This window comes from Lycorma delicatula, chromosome 6 (assembly GCF_047948215.1).
Source record: "Lycorma delicatula isolate Av1 chromosome 6, ASM4794821v1, whole genome shotgun sequence".
NCBI lineage: Eukaryota > Metazoa > Arthropoda > Insecta > Hemiptera > Fulgoridae > Lycorma > Lycorma delicatula.
In genome coordinates this window covers 148,915,440-148,931,744 of record NC_134460.1, presented here as the reverse complement: position 1 = coordinate 148,931,744, position 16,305 = coordinate 148,915,440, and the positions used below count along the sequence as shown (strand labels likewise).

General features: G+C 28.8%; 1 protein-coding gene across 1 annotated transcript; it reads right to left on the bottom strand.

Moving 5' to 3' along the window:
• Window positions 1–4,569: 4,569 nt before the first annotated feature.
• Nop10 (Nop10 ribonucleoprotein) lies at window positions 4,570–13,290 on the bottom strand. The gene is made up of 3 exons (XM_075369785.1): window positions 13,129–13,290; window positions 6,088–6,130; window positions 4,570–4,773 (listed from the first exon to the last, which is right to left on the bottom strand). Exons 1-3 carry the CDS (start codon window positions 13,180–13,182, stop codon window positions 4,676–4,678), a joined length of 195 nt encoding a protein of 64 aa, XP_075225900.1. The 5' UTR covers window positions 13,183–13,290; the 3' UTR covers window positions 4,570–4,675.
• Between the last annotated feature and the right edge of the window lie 3,015 nt (window positions 13,291–16,305).

The window sequence follows — 16,305 nt, the reverse complement described above, 5'->3', positions numbered from 1 at the left end:
TAAAGCAATTTTAGAATTTTAAAACCACAGTTGCATGAAACAATTAAAACACAGAAATTCAAAATAAACTACCATTTTGATAAACTATTAAAAAAATACCGCATCAGGTTCTGCAACTTCCACCTTACCACCCTGATTTAAATCTGATTGAGATGATATGGTTGACTCTAAAAAAAATGTGTCTGTAGTAATAACACAACATTTTTAATGTCGGATATTAAAAAATTAGCTGGGGAAAAAAGAATGAAATGAATAAGGATGATTGGAAACCATATTGCAAACATATAATAGAAAGCTTAAACTGAGCATAAGATGGAATCTGTAATAGATGAAACGACGGATAAATTTATCATATATTTAGACAGTGGTAGTGAAAGTGATTTTCCGATGAAGCAATTGTTCAGAGATGGTAAACCTGTGCAGGAACTGGACATTTAATGCAGATTTCAAGGAATTGATAATAATAGTACAATTGTACAAAAAAAATGTTATAATTCTAAATATACAAAAAAGAATTGTACATCTAATTTAGTGTAATTACGAATATATTCAAGCACTGGTTAAGATTCTTTTAGTTTAAAAATACACATAAATTAAAATTACTGTTTTTGCAGTCTTTATTTATTGAAGTATTAATACTATAATTACATAATAAAGAATTACAACTAATAAAACATGAAAACTTAAAGTTTTCAGGTCTGGTAGTAATGCAATCTTGACCTTCTCCAACACAAGCTTTTATTTTCATTGTAATTTCAATCTATGTTAACATTTTACTTTGTATAGCACAATACAATTTTACAATTCATTTTTTAACAGTTTTATTCATTGTTATTTGCATTAATTTTAATTTACCCTGTGTTTTAAAGCCTATCAGGTTTTAAAATTGTGTGATTCTGTCTTGAAACAAACCGGGAATACCCTTATGTAGCTCCAGAAAGAAAAATCAGCAATGTATATATAATCTTAAAACAAGATAACCCTGAAACTACAGTAAGACGTTGCTTGGAAAGCATGTAGTGTAATGGGGATTAGCGAAAGAACAATTTTTAATATAATAAACACAAAATTGATGATAAACATGTTAGCCCTAAAAAGACCAAAGCATGTGAAAACTATTGGAAAGTTGAACGACTTTATTAAAACTGCTATCAGAAAAAAGTTTATTTGTTATGATGATCTTATAAAAGGAGGTTTGTCAACTGAGATGAAAACCCTGGCTGGAAAAGGTGAATGATTAATAGTAAAACACATAGAAAGTTAACTTACTTTTGTTAACTTGAAAATGGGTTTTTGAAAAGTGGTTTAAAAATATTTCAATCCAGATCTTCCCAAATGTAAGACAATAAAATGAATGGTGACAATCTAATGCAGAACTTTAGAAACATTATCAAAATTTTTGCTGAAGGATCCATCATAGTAATAGATAATGTGTCATAATTGCCTGAAAACTGAAAAAATTCCAAACAATTGGACCCAAAAATCAGAAATTTCCAAATGGTTATATTCTAAGAAAACCACATACACTGGAGACATGTTAAAAGTAGAATTTTTAAAACTTGTAAAGTCAGTTAAAAATATATTCATTATCAAATAGAAGAAATGGAAAATCAGAAAATTATGTTGTGTCCTTCTCCATACCACTGCAATTTTAAACACACAGACTTGATAAGGGCACAAGTCAAAGGTGAACTGGGAGTAATAACAAAAGAAGTTAAGTGTTGTGAAAGATTTATTGATAGAGGGTGTTAACAACTAGATGCAAATGATTGCAAAAATTGTATTAACATATAATTTAAGAGAAAAAAAAACAAGCATAGGAAGCAGAGTTTGTGTGAAAATATTATTGAAGATGTGATAAATTTGGTAAACAATGACAATAATTCAACGGACAGCAGCTTATCGGATATTTAAGAAATACATTGAGGTAACAAATATTTCTTTTCTGTTTTACTTGATGATATTTTAATATAGCGTAACATTCTTTCTTAAAATTTTTATTTTTAAGGTAAATATAATTATTTTATCACAATTTTCTAATGTTTGAATTACATGTTATTACTTAAGTACAGGAAGTATTGTGATTGTGAAAAATTTCAGATTTCTATGAAATATCCATTTTGACCTTCCGTGAAAACATTTTAACTAGTTTCGGAGTGGCGTCTGCACATACATATGTACAACTCAAAAACAAGCTGTAATATGTTGAAATTTTGGATTTAGATGCACAACATCTAGTTGTGCATCTCCCCTTTTCATTGCAATTAACTGAACCAAAAGTGTCCTAAAAAGCCCAAAATCCAAAAAAATGTAGATTTTGGACATTTTCTTAACTGCAGTAATAAGCCCTTATTGAGAGCTTTCCTTTAAACTATATGTCATAAGTGGTATTTATTTTCATTGGTTCCAGAGTTATAGCCAAATGAAATTTTAATTAATGAAATATTTTGATCTTACAAGGGGAAGGCACATTCGGTTCAAATCAGACTAATCTCCCTTTTTTTCTTTTTTAATTTAAATATGTTGATTTATTATTAATTATTAATCTCCGACTGTAAAAGAATTTACAATAATAATTCAATAATAATAAAAAAAATGTAAAAATATCAGAATTTACTAATGTGAAATAAAATTTTATGAACTTTTCATTTAAAAAAAAACCGTGTATATGTTAATATGAGTACAAGTGAGTCATGTGGTGTCCTCATCAGATTTGGTGGAACATCTAATTATTCATTTTTGTTGTTTTCATTTTGTTGATGGTTGTCATAATAATTTAAAAAAACAGTACTAGATAGATATGACTTAATTTATTTATACAGTAATAAAGGAACCTAATATTACAGTATGAAACTGTACATTTCAGTAATATCCTAATATTTCAGGTAAGTTTGTTGAATTAATAATTGTATAAATGTTTGCTGTTAATAAAAATTAATATTTTAGCAAACGTGTAACTGTCTACTTTATTAAGGAATTGTAGGAACATATCTCACCTTCAAATGAAATAAGTTTAAATGAAGTACAGCAAAATATGTGTATATGTAATTTAACAGGCGAACAAGGAAGTCATGTGGTGTCCATATCAGATTATTTTAAAAGATTACTGTGTTTTTCTCAGATGGACTACGCTAAATTAAATTAGAATTATCATACTGTTATGTTTTGGTTTGGTGCAAGGTTTCATGAAACAAGGTTTAGTACTGAAACAATTTTACAAGAAACTGCAAAACACATTTACTTTTATTACTTTATATAAAACAGAACCATTAATGAATAACATTTTTAATTTATTCTTCTTTAATTACTTATGTATTTCTGAAGTTATGCTGAGCAAGAACATTGCATACAGATTGTTTTCCAGAAAGCAATTTGTGAATAATTGGATATGGCACTGTACTAAGTGCAAAGTTACAGTATCTGTACCACATAAACTGCAAAATCACAATTTCATATAAAAATAAACAATAATATGATATGGGAAGCAACTGAAATGTAATGCACACTGAAATATTAACAGAACATACTGTCGCACAAAATGACAGGTGCTCAATCTTTTAGTTTCATTGCCTTACTACAACATTTCAAAACTCACTGACCCACGCCCTTCCACTTTCTATCAGCAAACATTGTTATAGAGTGGAGTACACCTGTTATATCAATGCATGTAAAACAATGTGCACTGATCTTAATCTTTTAATTAAAAAATTAATGCTTGGGACATTCCTCACCACTTAAAGCTATTCATGGTGATGAAATTGTTCAACAAAGTACCAAAAATAGGTCCACAATAAAATTTGATACATCAGAAGCTGGTAAGTAAATATTGAGAATAAACTTCCAGTGTGTTTGATGATCCACAGAGCTGTTAATTCTGCAATACAATAATGCTCAGCCACACACATTGCACAGAACCACCAAGGCTCTTGTGAAATTGAATTATGAAGCTATTCCATATCCTCAGTACTAACTACTATTGCAGTACAGATGCCTTACAGTTTTCTCTTCCATCTGCAATTAAACTGGAATATTAATGATATTCATTTCACCATGGATGACTAACTGAAGGATACAGTGAGGTTGTGGATCAAGGAAAGTTTGCAGGCATTCATTATAGAAGGAATGAGAAAATGGTTCACCATTGTCAGAAATATGTAGCTACAAATGGAGATATATGGAAAATAAATGTAAGTTTTTTGTAGCAAATAAAACGCACTTTTATGCTATATCTGTTTAGTTTACCTGTCTCTTTTCATTTGTAACTGTCATTACATTTCCGCCTTGTATATTATTCACATAATATATAGGTTATTTATAAAATAACACAATTTCAGTTCCTAGTCAAGACAATATCTGTAAATAAACCTGTAACCTGACACTATTGGTTCCCCACCATCTGGGAGTAGAAATCCTGAAAACTGAAAACTAAAGATGTAAAATAAGCATGAAAATAGCAAGGAAAAGTTCTTGGAGATCACCAAAGCAATAAAGTGCTTGGTACAGTTTCACAATCTGCTTTTGAAATTTATAAATGGCTTGTTTTAATAAAACAAAAAAAATACATACATGTTACTCACTAAAGTTATTTTATTAAAATATGTACATTATTAAATATTAACATTACTTCATTTCTAGGTTAAGTTGGACTTTTTTGAGTAAAGTTAAAAATAACACTTTAATAGACAATCGGTGATTGCTGTGTAGGTAATAGATTAAATCTTCTCTTGTTAGTAATCCTTTCCCTGGAAAACTTATCTTCAGGAGAAAATCGAGCTGAAATATTAAAAAAAAAGATAATTTTTTGTATAAAATCATAATGTAAAATTTAAGAATAGTTGTAATACCTCTACTGCAATAATTTTTGTTTACTCACTGCAGTGAGTTTACTCACTGTTTCACACGAGATGGTCAATTAATTGAAGGGAGAAAAAAATAACTCTAAATGACATAAGGAAAGACTGCGTAAAACCTTTGGGAGAAATATTTTCTGACAAATCATAAAAGATTAATAAACATATGGCCCTTAAAACTCTTAGTTTGTGAAGGAACAAGTTGGAAAATAAATCTTTTATATAACTGTTTCTATCATTAAAATCATCTAAAATTATTAATTATTTACTGACAAACCACGTGAAACTAATATACTATGTTTTACATAACATAAGTCTTAACAATTTGAGTTGCTTTTGTGTCAGTTTTCAGTGACTGGTCACCTGTTCTACTCTATCGTTGGCCACTGATTTTCTTGAGTAAGAGAAACACATGTTTAGAATTCAGTTGAAATATTAGCCAGATTAGGATCATTTCTTTTAATTTAAAAACTACTTTTTACAACAAACAAAATGTACATCTCCTAAAGACGCCTGAAAGAAAAACAATCACTAAAGACTAAAGTAAATTAGATTTGTTTGTCTAAAAAATTTACATTGTTTGCTATAAGAAATTTCTTCAAAAATGTAAATGGGCTTAAAATTAAGACATTAATTTGATTAAAATTTAATTTTGGTAATTATTTAGTTGAGGTGCCTCACTCCAAAATCACAAAAAACATATCAAATTCATTCAAAATTAATATTTATTCATTTAATGATTTGTGGTGTCAGAAAATAGAAAATTAGTAAAAATTAACATAGTGATATAACACATAACACAATGAAAATAATAAAAAAAAAAACTTATATCATAGTGAAACATTATATTTGAAGATATAAATAAGAAAATAAATAATATAATCTAACCAAATCTAATCTAAATAATATAATATAACCAAACTTAACCTACGTTCGCTTCACTCGCTAACCTTAACTATGAACAGTAATGATTTGATTATTAAGTAATAAATAATTAGGTAAGGTTCAGCTCTTGATGATTGCGGTTGCATTTTCTTGCTCTGAGTATTGTGGTTATTATTGCCATTTTTGTTAATAGTTCTGTTACTTTTTTGTTTTGTTGTTCGTTTTTAGTTGTTTGGTGATATTTTTGGTAGTTCTGTGTGTTTTTGTTGAGTAAATCACCACTATGTAAATTTTTACTAATTTTCTATTTTCATAAATACAATATTTATGAATTAAAGACAAAAAAAATTACCAGGATGTGCTGATTTTGTCATCTGTCCATCAGGGGTAATTTTCTGAAAAAAAAAAGAAAGAATTATTATGTTACTATAAATTATCATTCTAAATCCAATAAAAATGTATTATAAAATGACAAACTGTAAAATAAAAGCAGAGGTGTTTTTGTATATATGGTGTTCCACGAAGAAACTGAGAAACTTTCAAGACATGTTCTACTGATGAAAATAATGAGAAAAGTTCATATAAACATAGGTCTGGAAATGTTTTTTGGGTTATGGTTAGCGAACGATTTTGTTTGGATTTCAGCTCTTCTAATAAAAAGAAGCCCCTTCTGTAATTTTTGGGACCGAAATTAAGAAATAAATTTGGTGGTTTCTTATGCAATTTGAGCTGGGAAATTGGATACAATAGGATAAAATACATAAAGATAAATGGTAACAGAATAACAAAACTGTTATAGTAATTGTTCAAAATTCCCTTTATCACAATGTTCACAGCACTCTGCCCGATGTAAAACATTTCTGGTGGCTTTCTGTATCATCTCAGGATCTTTTTGTATAAATTCAAAAACATCTTGTATTTTAATGAGTAATGAGTAACTCTTCTTTAGTATAACTTTTTGTTGGTATATTATTTGTTTTCAATATGGCCCTAAATGAAGTAATATAGTGATGTTACGTCAAGTGAATGCGGTGGCGAATTGATTGGTATTCATCCGACCCAGTTTAAGAAATTAGCATTCAAGTGACTTCTAGCTACTAAAAAAAAATGTGGCACTGAACCATCATGTCAGAAAATCATTTGCAATCTAGTTAGTAAAGATATTTTCCAAAAAAGCCAGCAACTTTGTCATAAATAATGCCACATCAGACATTATGTTGAAAATTAGTTTCCATAGTACCATGTGCATTTGTCTTCGCTCTATAAATGACTAATTTTAGTAGAATTGGACTCAGTTTCTTATAAAACTGTTTAGTAGAACTGAAGACTCCGTTTCTTATAAAACTGGCTTCATCAGTAAACAGAATTGAATGTTATCAGCATTGTTTAGAAGCAAATGACACAAGTTCGCAGGCAGAAAGGATAAAGATTTTCTTTCCATAGGAAGCGCCACAACAAACCAGTGCAATAGGAAATTCTCCTTTACTAGTATCTGGGCTATGCTGAATCACATGATGATTTACTTCACATTCAACAGAAAACAAATATGTTGAAATGACCCTTTTATTTGTAAATAAACACCACAGAATGTTTATTGGGTACAGAAAGAATGATACAATTTTCTGTCTATTTTGCTACAATAAACATTTTTTTTTTAAACTTAATCTTCTGGATTTATTTAGTCATTTAACAAAACTATTGTACTACAAACCTAATAAAAGTTTTAGATTTTAAAAATTACAGTAGGGCATTCAGCTCTTTAATGCATTTATTAGAAGAGTTGAAATCCGAAAAAAGGGCAAAATCTTTCGCTATTCCTGAAAGTTTCTTTGTAGGACACCTATATATAAAAAAATTACATTTTAAAACATTCTTAAAATTTTATTACCATTATGATAGAATGAAGGCATATTAATTAAATGATACAATTCCATATGTGGAATTATAACTGCTCATTTAAAGCTGTATTATATGTTTCCATACATCAGTGAAAATTAATAATATTGGGTCTTCCAGCTGTGTGAATGACTGGATGTAGTTTCAAAAACAGGAAAATTTACAGAAATTTTATAAAAGTATGACATTAATATGGAAGTTTTTTCAGAAAAAAAACTTGGGTTAGTTTCATCGTAAAAAACCAATGTAATTAGCTATACATTTAAAATGTAGTTGGATAAAGCCAAAGTAATATTAAAATGTATGGAACATTGTACAATTCTCAAGCAATATTTAGTGTAGGGTTAGTAGGTAATTTTTTTTGTTATTGTTTCACCATTCCCTATTTTTATAGGATATATTTATTATGTAATTTATTTACAAATCTCTTTTACAAATCAGTCAATATTATTTTTTAGCAGACAAGAGCTAAATATTTTAAACAGTTACCTAAAATTTTAGCAATCGCACGATGTTTACAGCAACTGAAATCTCATGGCCTAGCGATACAATTTTTCAAATAATAAATTTGTTAATCTTAAGCACTATTTAAAAAAAAAGATCTATCAATAAGTGATAAAACATTGTAATGTTTAATATTACAAATATAGTTTAAAAATTAAAAAAATAACTTTTCTTATAATTATATAGGGGCTCTTGTGGCCTGTACTTTATGTAGTTCACAAAAGAACTGTACATACAGATACCTCTGGTCTATTTCAACATTAAATTAGATTGTTATTTCTTATATTTACTGGTAGTTTATTCTGTGTGTGCCCACACACATACAGTATGTATGTATGTATATGCCCATACATACACACTCTCACTCACTCACACTTACACTACAGATAAATAATTTTTTAACAACCCATCAACCATCAAAGTTAATACCATAAAAATTAAGACAAAACAATATCAAACTTATGAGAAAAAATCCACAAAATAATGAAAATTAATTTCTGAAAAAAATCTAAAAATTTTATTTGCAAAAATGCAAATTTGTTTTTGGCAAATTACAAAACTCAATTCTTGTAGTTTATGCAAGTTCATAATAAAGTAATATTAAAAAGGACATGCTTTAATTTGGTATATTGTTCCCAATGTTTTTTTTAAATGTCAGCAAGAAATTTATTGCTCAGATTCAGGTTCATTCTCATATTAGCCAGCTAGACTGTACAGTAAAATTTGAAAAATCTATAGTTACAGGAATGTTAACAGAAATATTTTTTATGACCTATTTTATGAAAACAAGTTTTATCTTCAACATTTAGTATCATTCTTTATATAATCTTTGTTAAATGGACATTTAATCTAATGAATGCATTATATCTATAGAATGTGTAGGTTTACAGATAATAAAATGACACAAAAAATAATACATTATGGCACAATAAAAAGAAGTAATTAAAGAATATTATGTATAAAATAACTTTGAAGATGCCAACTAAAAATTTGTGTATTATTATACAATGATACAGAATATTCATATTTAATTAGTATAAACACTTAATTTAATTTTAAATAAATTTGTTACAAGATTAGAAAGTTAAAATTAATATTGTAAGATTACATCATACTAATAAAAAATAAATAAAAGATTATTTATAATTAGAGCCATTGTGATACATAAGGACAAGAACTTCATTGTTTAAGTAGTTAACCTTAACACCTGGCCAGATGAAATAAATATGTTTTAAAACATAATTCATACTTACATAAAAAGAGGTATTAAACTGTAAGGAGAGTATAATCTTAGCAATCTCAATCAAAAGTATGGTAAGGTTAACACAAAATTGAATTATTGAAATTTTCATCCTAGGTCGCCCACCATGACTAAAATTACAATTATTGTCCTTAAAATCAATTCATAAATGCTTGTTCTTTCAACTAGACTGGTATAAATATCCAGTTCACATGTTTTGTTTCTCAATTTTTTTTTTTTTTTTTCATTTATACACTAATTCCTCAGTATATATTTATAATGGCTGTTTAAGAATTGAAACAGCAAACTAGTTTCAACTATGTTTGAAAACATAGTTTTCAATTTACTTCCAGGAAAACAGTTAAAATAAAGTTTGAAATGTAACAAATGTCATTGTAAGAATAAAGAAAACGTTGTACTTTTGCATTAATCGGCACGCACATCTTTTTAGGTTATGTTTGATTAGATTATAAAATTTAATTATTTAATGCACAAGAACTAACTTTACAAATTAAAATAATATCTACTATAAGCAGTAACTACTGAATTTATTATTTGAATAATCAAAACATTATTGTTAATTAGTAGATATTAGCAAACGAAGCGAGCTTAGGTTATGTTTGGTTACATATAACCTACGCTTGCTAAGCTCGTCTAATTAACGTTTATATTAGCTATATGAAAAAAAACGTTTTACGTACCGGTTAATGCAAAAGTACTGAAATTTTTTACATGAAAATCATATCTACTTAAAAACAATTTAATAATAGTTGGAGATTGGAATGCAAGCATTGGAAAAGGCAAGGAAGGAAATATAGTGGGTGAGTACGGGCTGGGCAAAAGGAATGAAAAAGGGGACCGACTTATAGAGTTTAGCACGAAGTATAATTTAGTAATTGCCAACACCCAATTTAAAAATCATAATAGAAGAATATATACTTGGAAAAAGCCAGGCGATACTGCAAGGTATCAGATAGATTATATCATGGTTAAGCAAAGATTTAGAAATCAACTCGTTGACTGCAAAACTTACCATAGAGCAGACATTGATAGCGACCATAATTTGGTGATAATGAAATGTAGATTGGGGTTTAAAAACCTGAAAAAAAGGTGTCAGATGAAGCGGTGGAATTTAGAGAAGCTTGAGGAAGAGGAGGTAAAGAAGATTTTTGAGGAGGACATCGGAAGAGGTCTTAGTAAAAAAGATAAGGTAGAAAATGTAGAAGAAGAATGGGAGAATGTTAAAAAGGAAATTCTTAAATCAGCAGAAGCAAACTTAGGCGGAATAAAGAGAACCGGTAGAAAACCGTGGGTTTCAGACGATATATTGCAGCTGATGGATGAACGTAGAAAATATAAGAATGCTAGTGATGAAGAAAGTAAAAGGAACTATCGGCAATTAAGAAATGCTATAAACAGGAAGTACAAACTGGCGAAAGAAGAGTGGATTAAAGAAAAGTGTTCAGAAGTGGAAAGAGAAATGAACATTGGTAAAATAAACGGAGCATACAGGAAAGTTAAGGAAAATTTTGGGGTACATAAATTAAAATCTAATAATGTGTTAAACAAAGATGGTACACCAATATATAATACGAAAAGTAAAGTCGATAGATGGGTGGAATATATTGAAGAGTTATACGGAGGAAATGAATTAGAAAATGGTGTTATAGAGGAAGAAGAGAAAGTTGAGGAGGATGAAATGAGAGAAACAATACTGAGATCTGAATTTAAGAGAGCATTAAAATATTTAAATGGCAGAAAGGCTCCTGGAATAGACGGAATACCTGTAGAATTACTGCTCTGTGCGGTGAGGAAGCGATTGATAGATTATACAAACTGGTGTGTAATATTTTTGAAAAAGGGGAATTTCCGTCAGACTTCAAAAAAAGTGTTTTAGTAATGATGCCAAAGAAAGCAGGGGCAGATAAATGTGAAGAATACAGAACAATTAGTTTAACTAGTCATGCATCAAAAATCTTAACTAGAATTTTATACAGAAGAATTGAGAGGAGAGTGGAAGAAGTGTTAGGAGAAGACCAATTTGGTTTCAGGAAAAGTATAGGGACAAGGGAAGCAATTTTAGGCCTCAGATTAATAGTAGAAGGAAGATTAAAGAAAAACAAACCAACATACTTGGCGTTTATAGACCTAGAAAAGGCTTTCGATAATGTAGACTGGAATAAAATGTTCAGCATTTTAAAAAAATTAGGGTTCAAATACAGAGATAGAAGAACAATTGCTAACATGTACAGGAACCAAACAGCAACAATAACAATTGAAGAACATAAGAAAGAAGCCCTAATAAGAAAGGGAGTCCGACATGGATGTTCCCTATCTCCGTTACTTTTTAATCTTTACATGGAACTAGCAGTTAATGATGTTAAAGAACAATTTAGATTCGGAGTAACAGTACAAGGTGAAAAGATAAAGATGCTACGATTTGCTGATGATATAGTAATTCTAGCCGAGAGTAAAAAGGATTTAGAAGAAACAATGAACGGCATAGATGAAGTCCTACACAAGAACTATCGCATGAAAATAAACAAGAACAAAACAAAAGTAATGAGATGTAGTAGAAATAACAAAGATGGACCGCTGACTGTGAAAATAGGAGGAGAAAAGATTATGGAGGTAGAAGAATTTTGTTATTTGGGAAGTAAAATTACTAAAGATGGACGAAGCAGGAGCGATATAAAATGCCGAATAGCACAAGCTAAACGAGCCTTCAGTAAGAAATATAATTTGTTTACATCAAAAATTTATTTAAATGTCAGGAAAAGATTTTTGAAAGTGTATGTTTGGAGTGTCGCTTTATATGGAAGTGAAACTTGGACAATCGGAGTATCTGAGAAGAAAAGATTAGAAGCTTTTGAAATGTGGTGCTATAGGAGAATGTTAAAAATCAGATGGGTGGATAAAGTGACAAATGAAGAGGTATTGCGGCAAATAGATGAAGAAAGAAGCATTTGGAAAAATATAGTTAAAAGAAGAGACAGACTTATAGGCCACATACTAAGGCATCCTGGAATAGTCGCTTTAATATTGGAAGGACAGGTAGAAGGGAAAAATTGTGTAGGCAGGCCACGTTTGGAGTATGTAAAACAAATTGTTGGGGATGTAGGATATACTGAAATGAGGGTATACTGAAATGAAACGACTAGCACTAGATAGGGAATCTTGGAGAGCACCAGTCAAATGACTGACAAAAAAAAAAAACTTAAAAACAGCGAAATAACAAACAACCGATTCAAAAATTCAATTTAGTAAGGTCACTGATCCTAATACCTGTACTGCCAAGACAGCACCTAGGGATAAAATTAACGTACATAATGACAACACACTGATAAAACATATAATTGCATATTATTTAAATATATAAGTGTAAATATATGATGACATAATTTACTATTAATTTTCATAATATAAATAGTAAGTAAATTTACCTACTTCAATAATACGAGAAAACACAAAAATTAAAATAAAGGGCTGCTTTAATAATGGTTATCTGAAGAGAAAAACTCGACACCTGATAACAAAAATGGGTCAGAAATAAAATCCTAGACATTCTTAGAATTAGTAGAAATTAGAAAAATGTTACAAAAACATTGGTTTTTTCCGGCCCTCGCGAACCATGCTTCTCGGTCACCATAAATACCACATGCAATTTTTGAAGTTACTAAAAACCTACAAAAGTATAACATTTTATTCCTTAAAAGACGTATAGTTTAACGAAAAAAATGTAATTATAATTACTTTTAGCGTGTAAACTCTCTTTCCATCTTCATCAACGTAGTACATCAGATACATTTTTGATATTTTAAACACACGTGAGACACGAGGAACAACACAAACAAATCGGCTACGTCACAAAACAACTATAATCCAACCATGATGAATCCACCTATTAAAAAATTCCATTAATGGCTTAACTTTTTATTGCATTGTACGCTTAAACGTTAATCTTATTAAGAAATATTAAAAAAGGGGATTTTTCTTAGATTTCAAATGATCTAGTTTAACTATAAAATTAAGGTATTAATAAATATATATTAAGTATTAATTAAGTTCAAAATTATCTTACAAAAATAAGCTATCGAGATTTAAATACATACGAAAAGAATTCCTTAATTCTTAATACAAATTTTTCTGAAAGAAAAATAATTAACCCCACTTAAAAAAAATTTACAATTCTTAAAATTTCGACTGTTTAATCGAATTACTAATTTATTGGCATTTTACTTGGCGCCAACTTCAAAATGTTTTTAAATACTTTTCTAACGTGGTTTTCTACTACAGTATATGAAATTTATTTAAAACTTCGTAAAATCTTTTACAAAGGTTTGTAAGTAACAATATATTTTTCTTAATGGTGTATAAACAAAGCAATACTGAAAATTAATGCAAACAATTTTATTAAATTTCCACTGAAAATAATCAATATTTAAAGAAAGATTCAGGTACCAGTCAAAAACTTACAAATCTTTTAGAATTACGTGGAATATGCAGTTACATAATGTTTTCAGTCTAATTACACAACATATTTTTTCACCGGTAGTTTGTAACTTAATTTAAATAACTAAAAACTCGCTTTCAATATTACATATTAATTGCATTTACAGATCAAATCAATGAAGTTTTTTACTATTAAGCTTTTTCAGCTAAGTCGAAATTTCACATTACCCAAAAAAATATTCATGAAGTATCCACATAGTTCCTTTGACAATGAATCATTAATAATTTCTAAAAAGTATTATTATGTTTTACCATGCTGATCAATTGTTTATTACTTTTGATACATTGTTTTATCTAGTAATAACTGGTACAAGAGCTATCTTGTAAGATTTGGATGTAATTTTTTCAAATTCAAGATGCTCATTTATCACTATTTAAAAACACCCTTCAACATTTGAAGTGGCCCATTCAATAAGCAAAAAAATATTGAACATAAAACAAACAGAATATTCTGAAAAAATGTTAGACAAAGATTATTATTCTATAATAAAATGTGAGAATAATATGTGCATGACTTCTGCTGATTAACACAACTGGGGTAGAATAGATGAGATGATCAATTTTTAATTTTGTTTGACGATATATTGCATTGTAAAATTCATGAGTGTTGTCAATGTTTAGTAATTTAAAAAAAAAAATACATTTATGACTTATCATGTCTTGTATAAAGAATCAAATTAATATAATAAATAAAATGATACAAAAACAAAATCAAACATTGCAATATTTCTATAATAAAAAATTCTAATTTAGAAAAAGGTGTTCATTTGTAATGTAGAAAAATGTTTAATTTGGTAATAAGTAAAATACCTTAGTATCAAAAGAATGAAGATATAATAAATCTGGGCTTCAAACTGCTGTAAAGATTGCTCAAACAAATTCCTTATCTTTTATTCAATTAGGTCCATCTCATGCTAATCACTTGGTCAACGTACTGAAATGTTCTTACCATAAAATTAACATCTGTGAAAGTCTTCATTTACATTATGTTAAAAAAGTAAGCTCTGCTTAAATCATACAGCAATTCAAATCTTACTAATTATAATAAATTCAAAGATCACACATTTCTCCAAACATTCTTTCAATCATTAGTAATGTGTTTTGATGTAATTATAAACTCTTTTCTGGTCAACTCCAGTGTTCATTGAAATTATGTAAATTCTTTTAAAAGAATTTAAAAAATAATATATTTTATGTTCATACAACAGAAAATTTGTTTAAGTAATTTTTCAGTAAATTTATGCTAAAACAGTTCTAAAAGTAAAAGACAAGTATTTCTCTAAATGAATTTCAAATAAGAGATTTTCCCAGACACTGTTCTTGGTTACAATTTTCTCACAATAACGCAGTGTTGAATATATACAAAACTATTATGTCCATTGCACTATTTATTTAATTCTGTTAAGACTTTGTGCTCAACTGGTAGCAATAATCCAATTATATAGTTAGTCTGTGAACTGTTAGCATTTTTAAAATGATTTTATATTCCTGTTAACTAATTTTTCTACAAATCTATTATAAAATACAAACTTTTTATATAATTTCTGGATTTTCATTCATTCTATGTTTTTCTCAGCAAGGTACTGTATTATGTAGTAAGGCACGGGATCAAAAATATTTTTCGTTGTGAACAGGATTCCAATGAATTCAGGGATGAACTAGTGGACTATACAATTAAGGAGAGAAAATATTGTAGTGCAGTTACCAGAACCCCATTTAATTTTCAGCAGTGGATTGTACAGTAGTTTGTTAGCAAATTTGTAAGCACAAAATTTCTATCTTATGTTAGCACGTACAGAACAGTATACTGGATTGTAGAACAATTTTCGTTCTTTAATTTAAAAAAATCTTAAACTGATAATTTTGGTACCTTAAACTAAACCCACCTGGTTGGTCTAGTTGTGGTCTTTGCAAATCAGCTGATTTTGAAATTGAGAGTTCCAGTGGTCAAATCCTAGCTACATTTATACAGATTTGAATACTAGATCGTGGATACCAGTGTTCGTTGGTGGCTTGGGTTTCAATTAACCATACATCTCAGAACCCTGGTCCATAATGCTTGTCGTATTTGGTGGGAACCAAGCTAATTTAACACGGTTTAATGCAATATCCAGATGATATGTGGCGTTATCTAAAAAGAGAAGAACATGTCTATTTTGCTGCTTCATTCTTGTGTTAAACCCTTGCAACCACTCCGCCGCCATAATACGTGACATCACCCATGATTTTTTGTTGGATCTCCATACTACAGGAAGATTGTCTTTATTAATGTTTTTAAAACACCTCAGCTTATCAGCTTTTCCAATAACAAGCGGTTTTCCAGATCTCCTGTCATAAAACTGCAAACAAAAACTTAATCTTTCCTTGGAATGTTTCCCTCCTGTACAATGGTCTAATACTCTGGTCTCTTTAAACAAA

What these genes read in the sequence shown, in the direction of transcription:
- Nop10 (XM_075369785.1), bottom strand. Translation starts at nt 13,182, where the DNA reads ATGTATCTGATGTACTACGTTGATGAAGATGGAAAGAGAGTTTACACG. An exon ending in AGAGAGTTTACACGCTAAAA is followed by an intron (nt 6,131 to 13,128) that starts GTAATTATAATT and finishes TTTTTTTTTCAG; the next exon opens with AAAATTACCCCTGATGGACA. An exon ending in GACAAAATCAGCACATCCTG is followed by an intron (nt 4,774 to 6,087) that starts GTAATTTTTTTT and finishes TTAATATTTCAG; the next exon opens with CTCGATTTTCTCCTGAAGAT.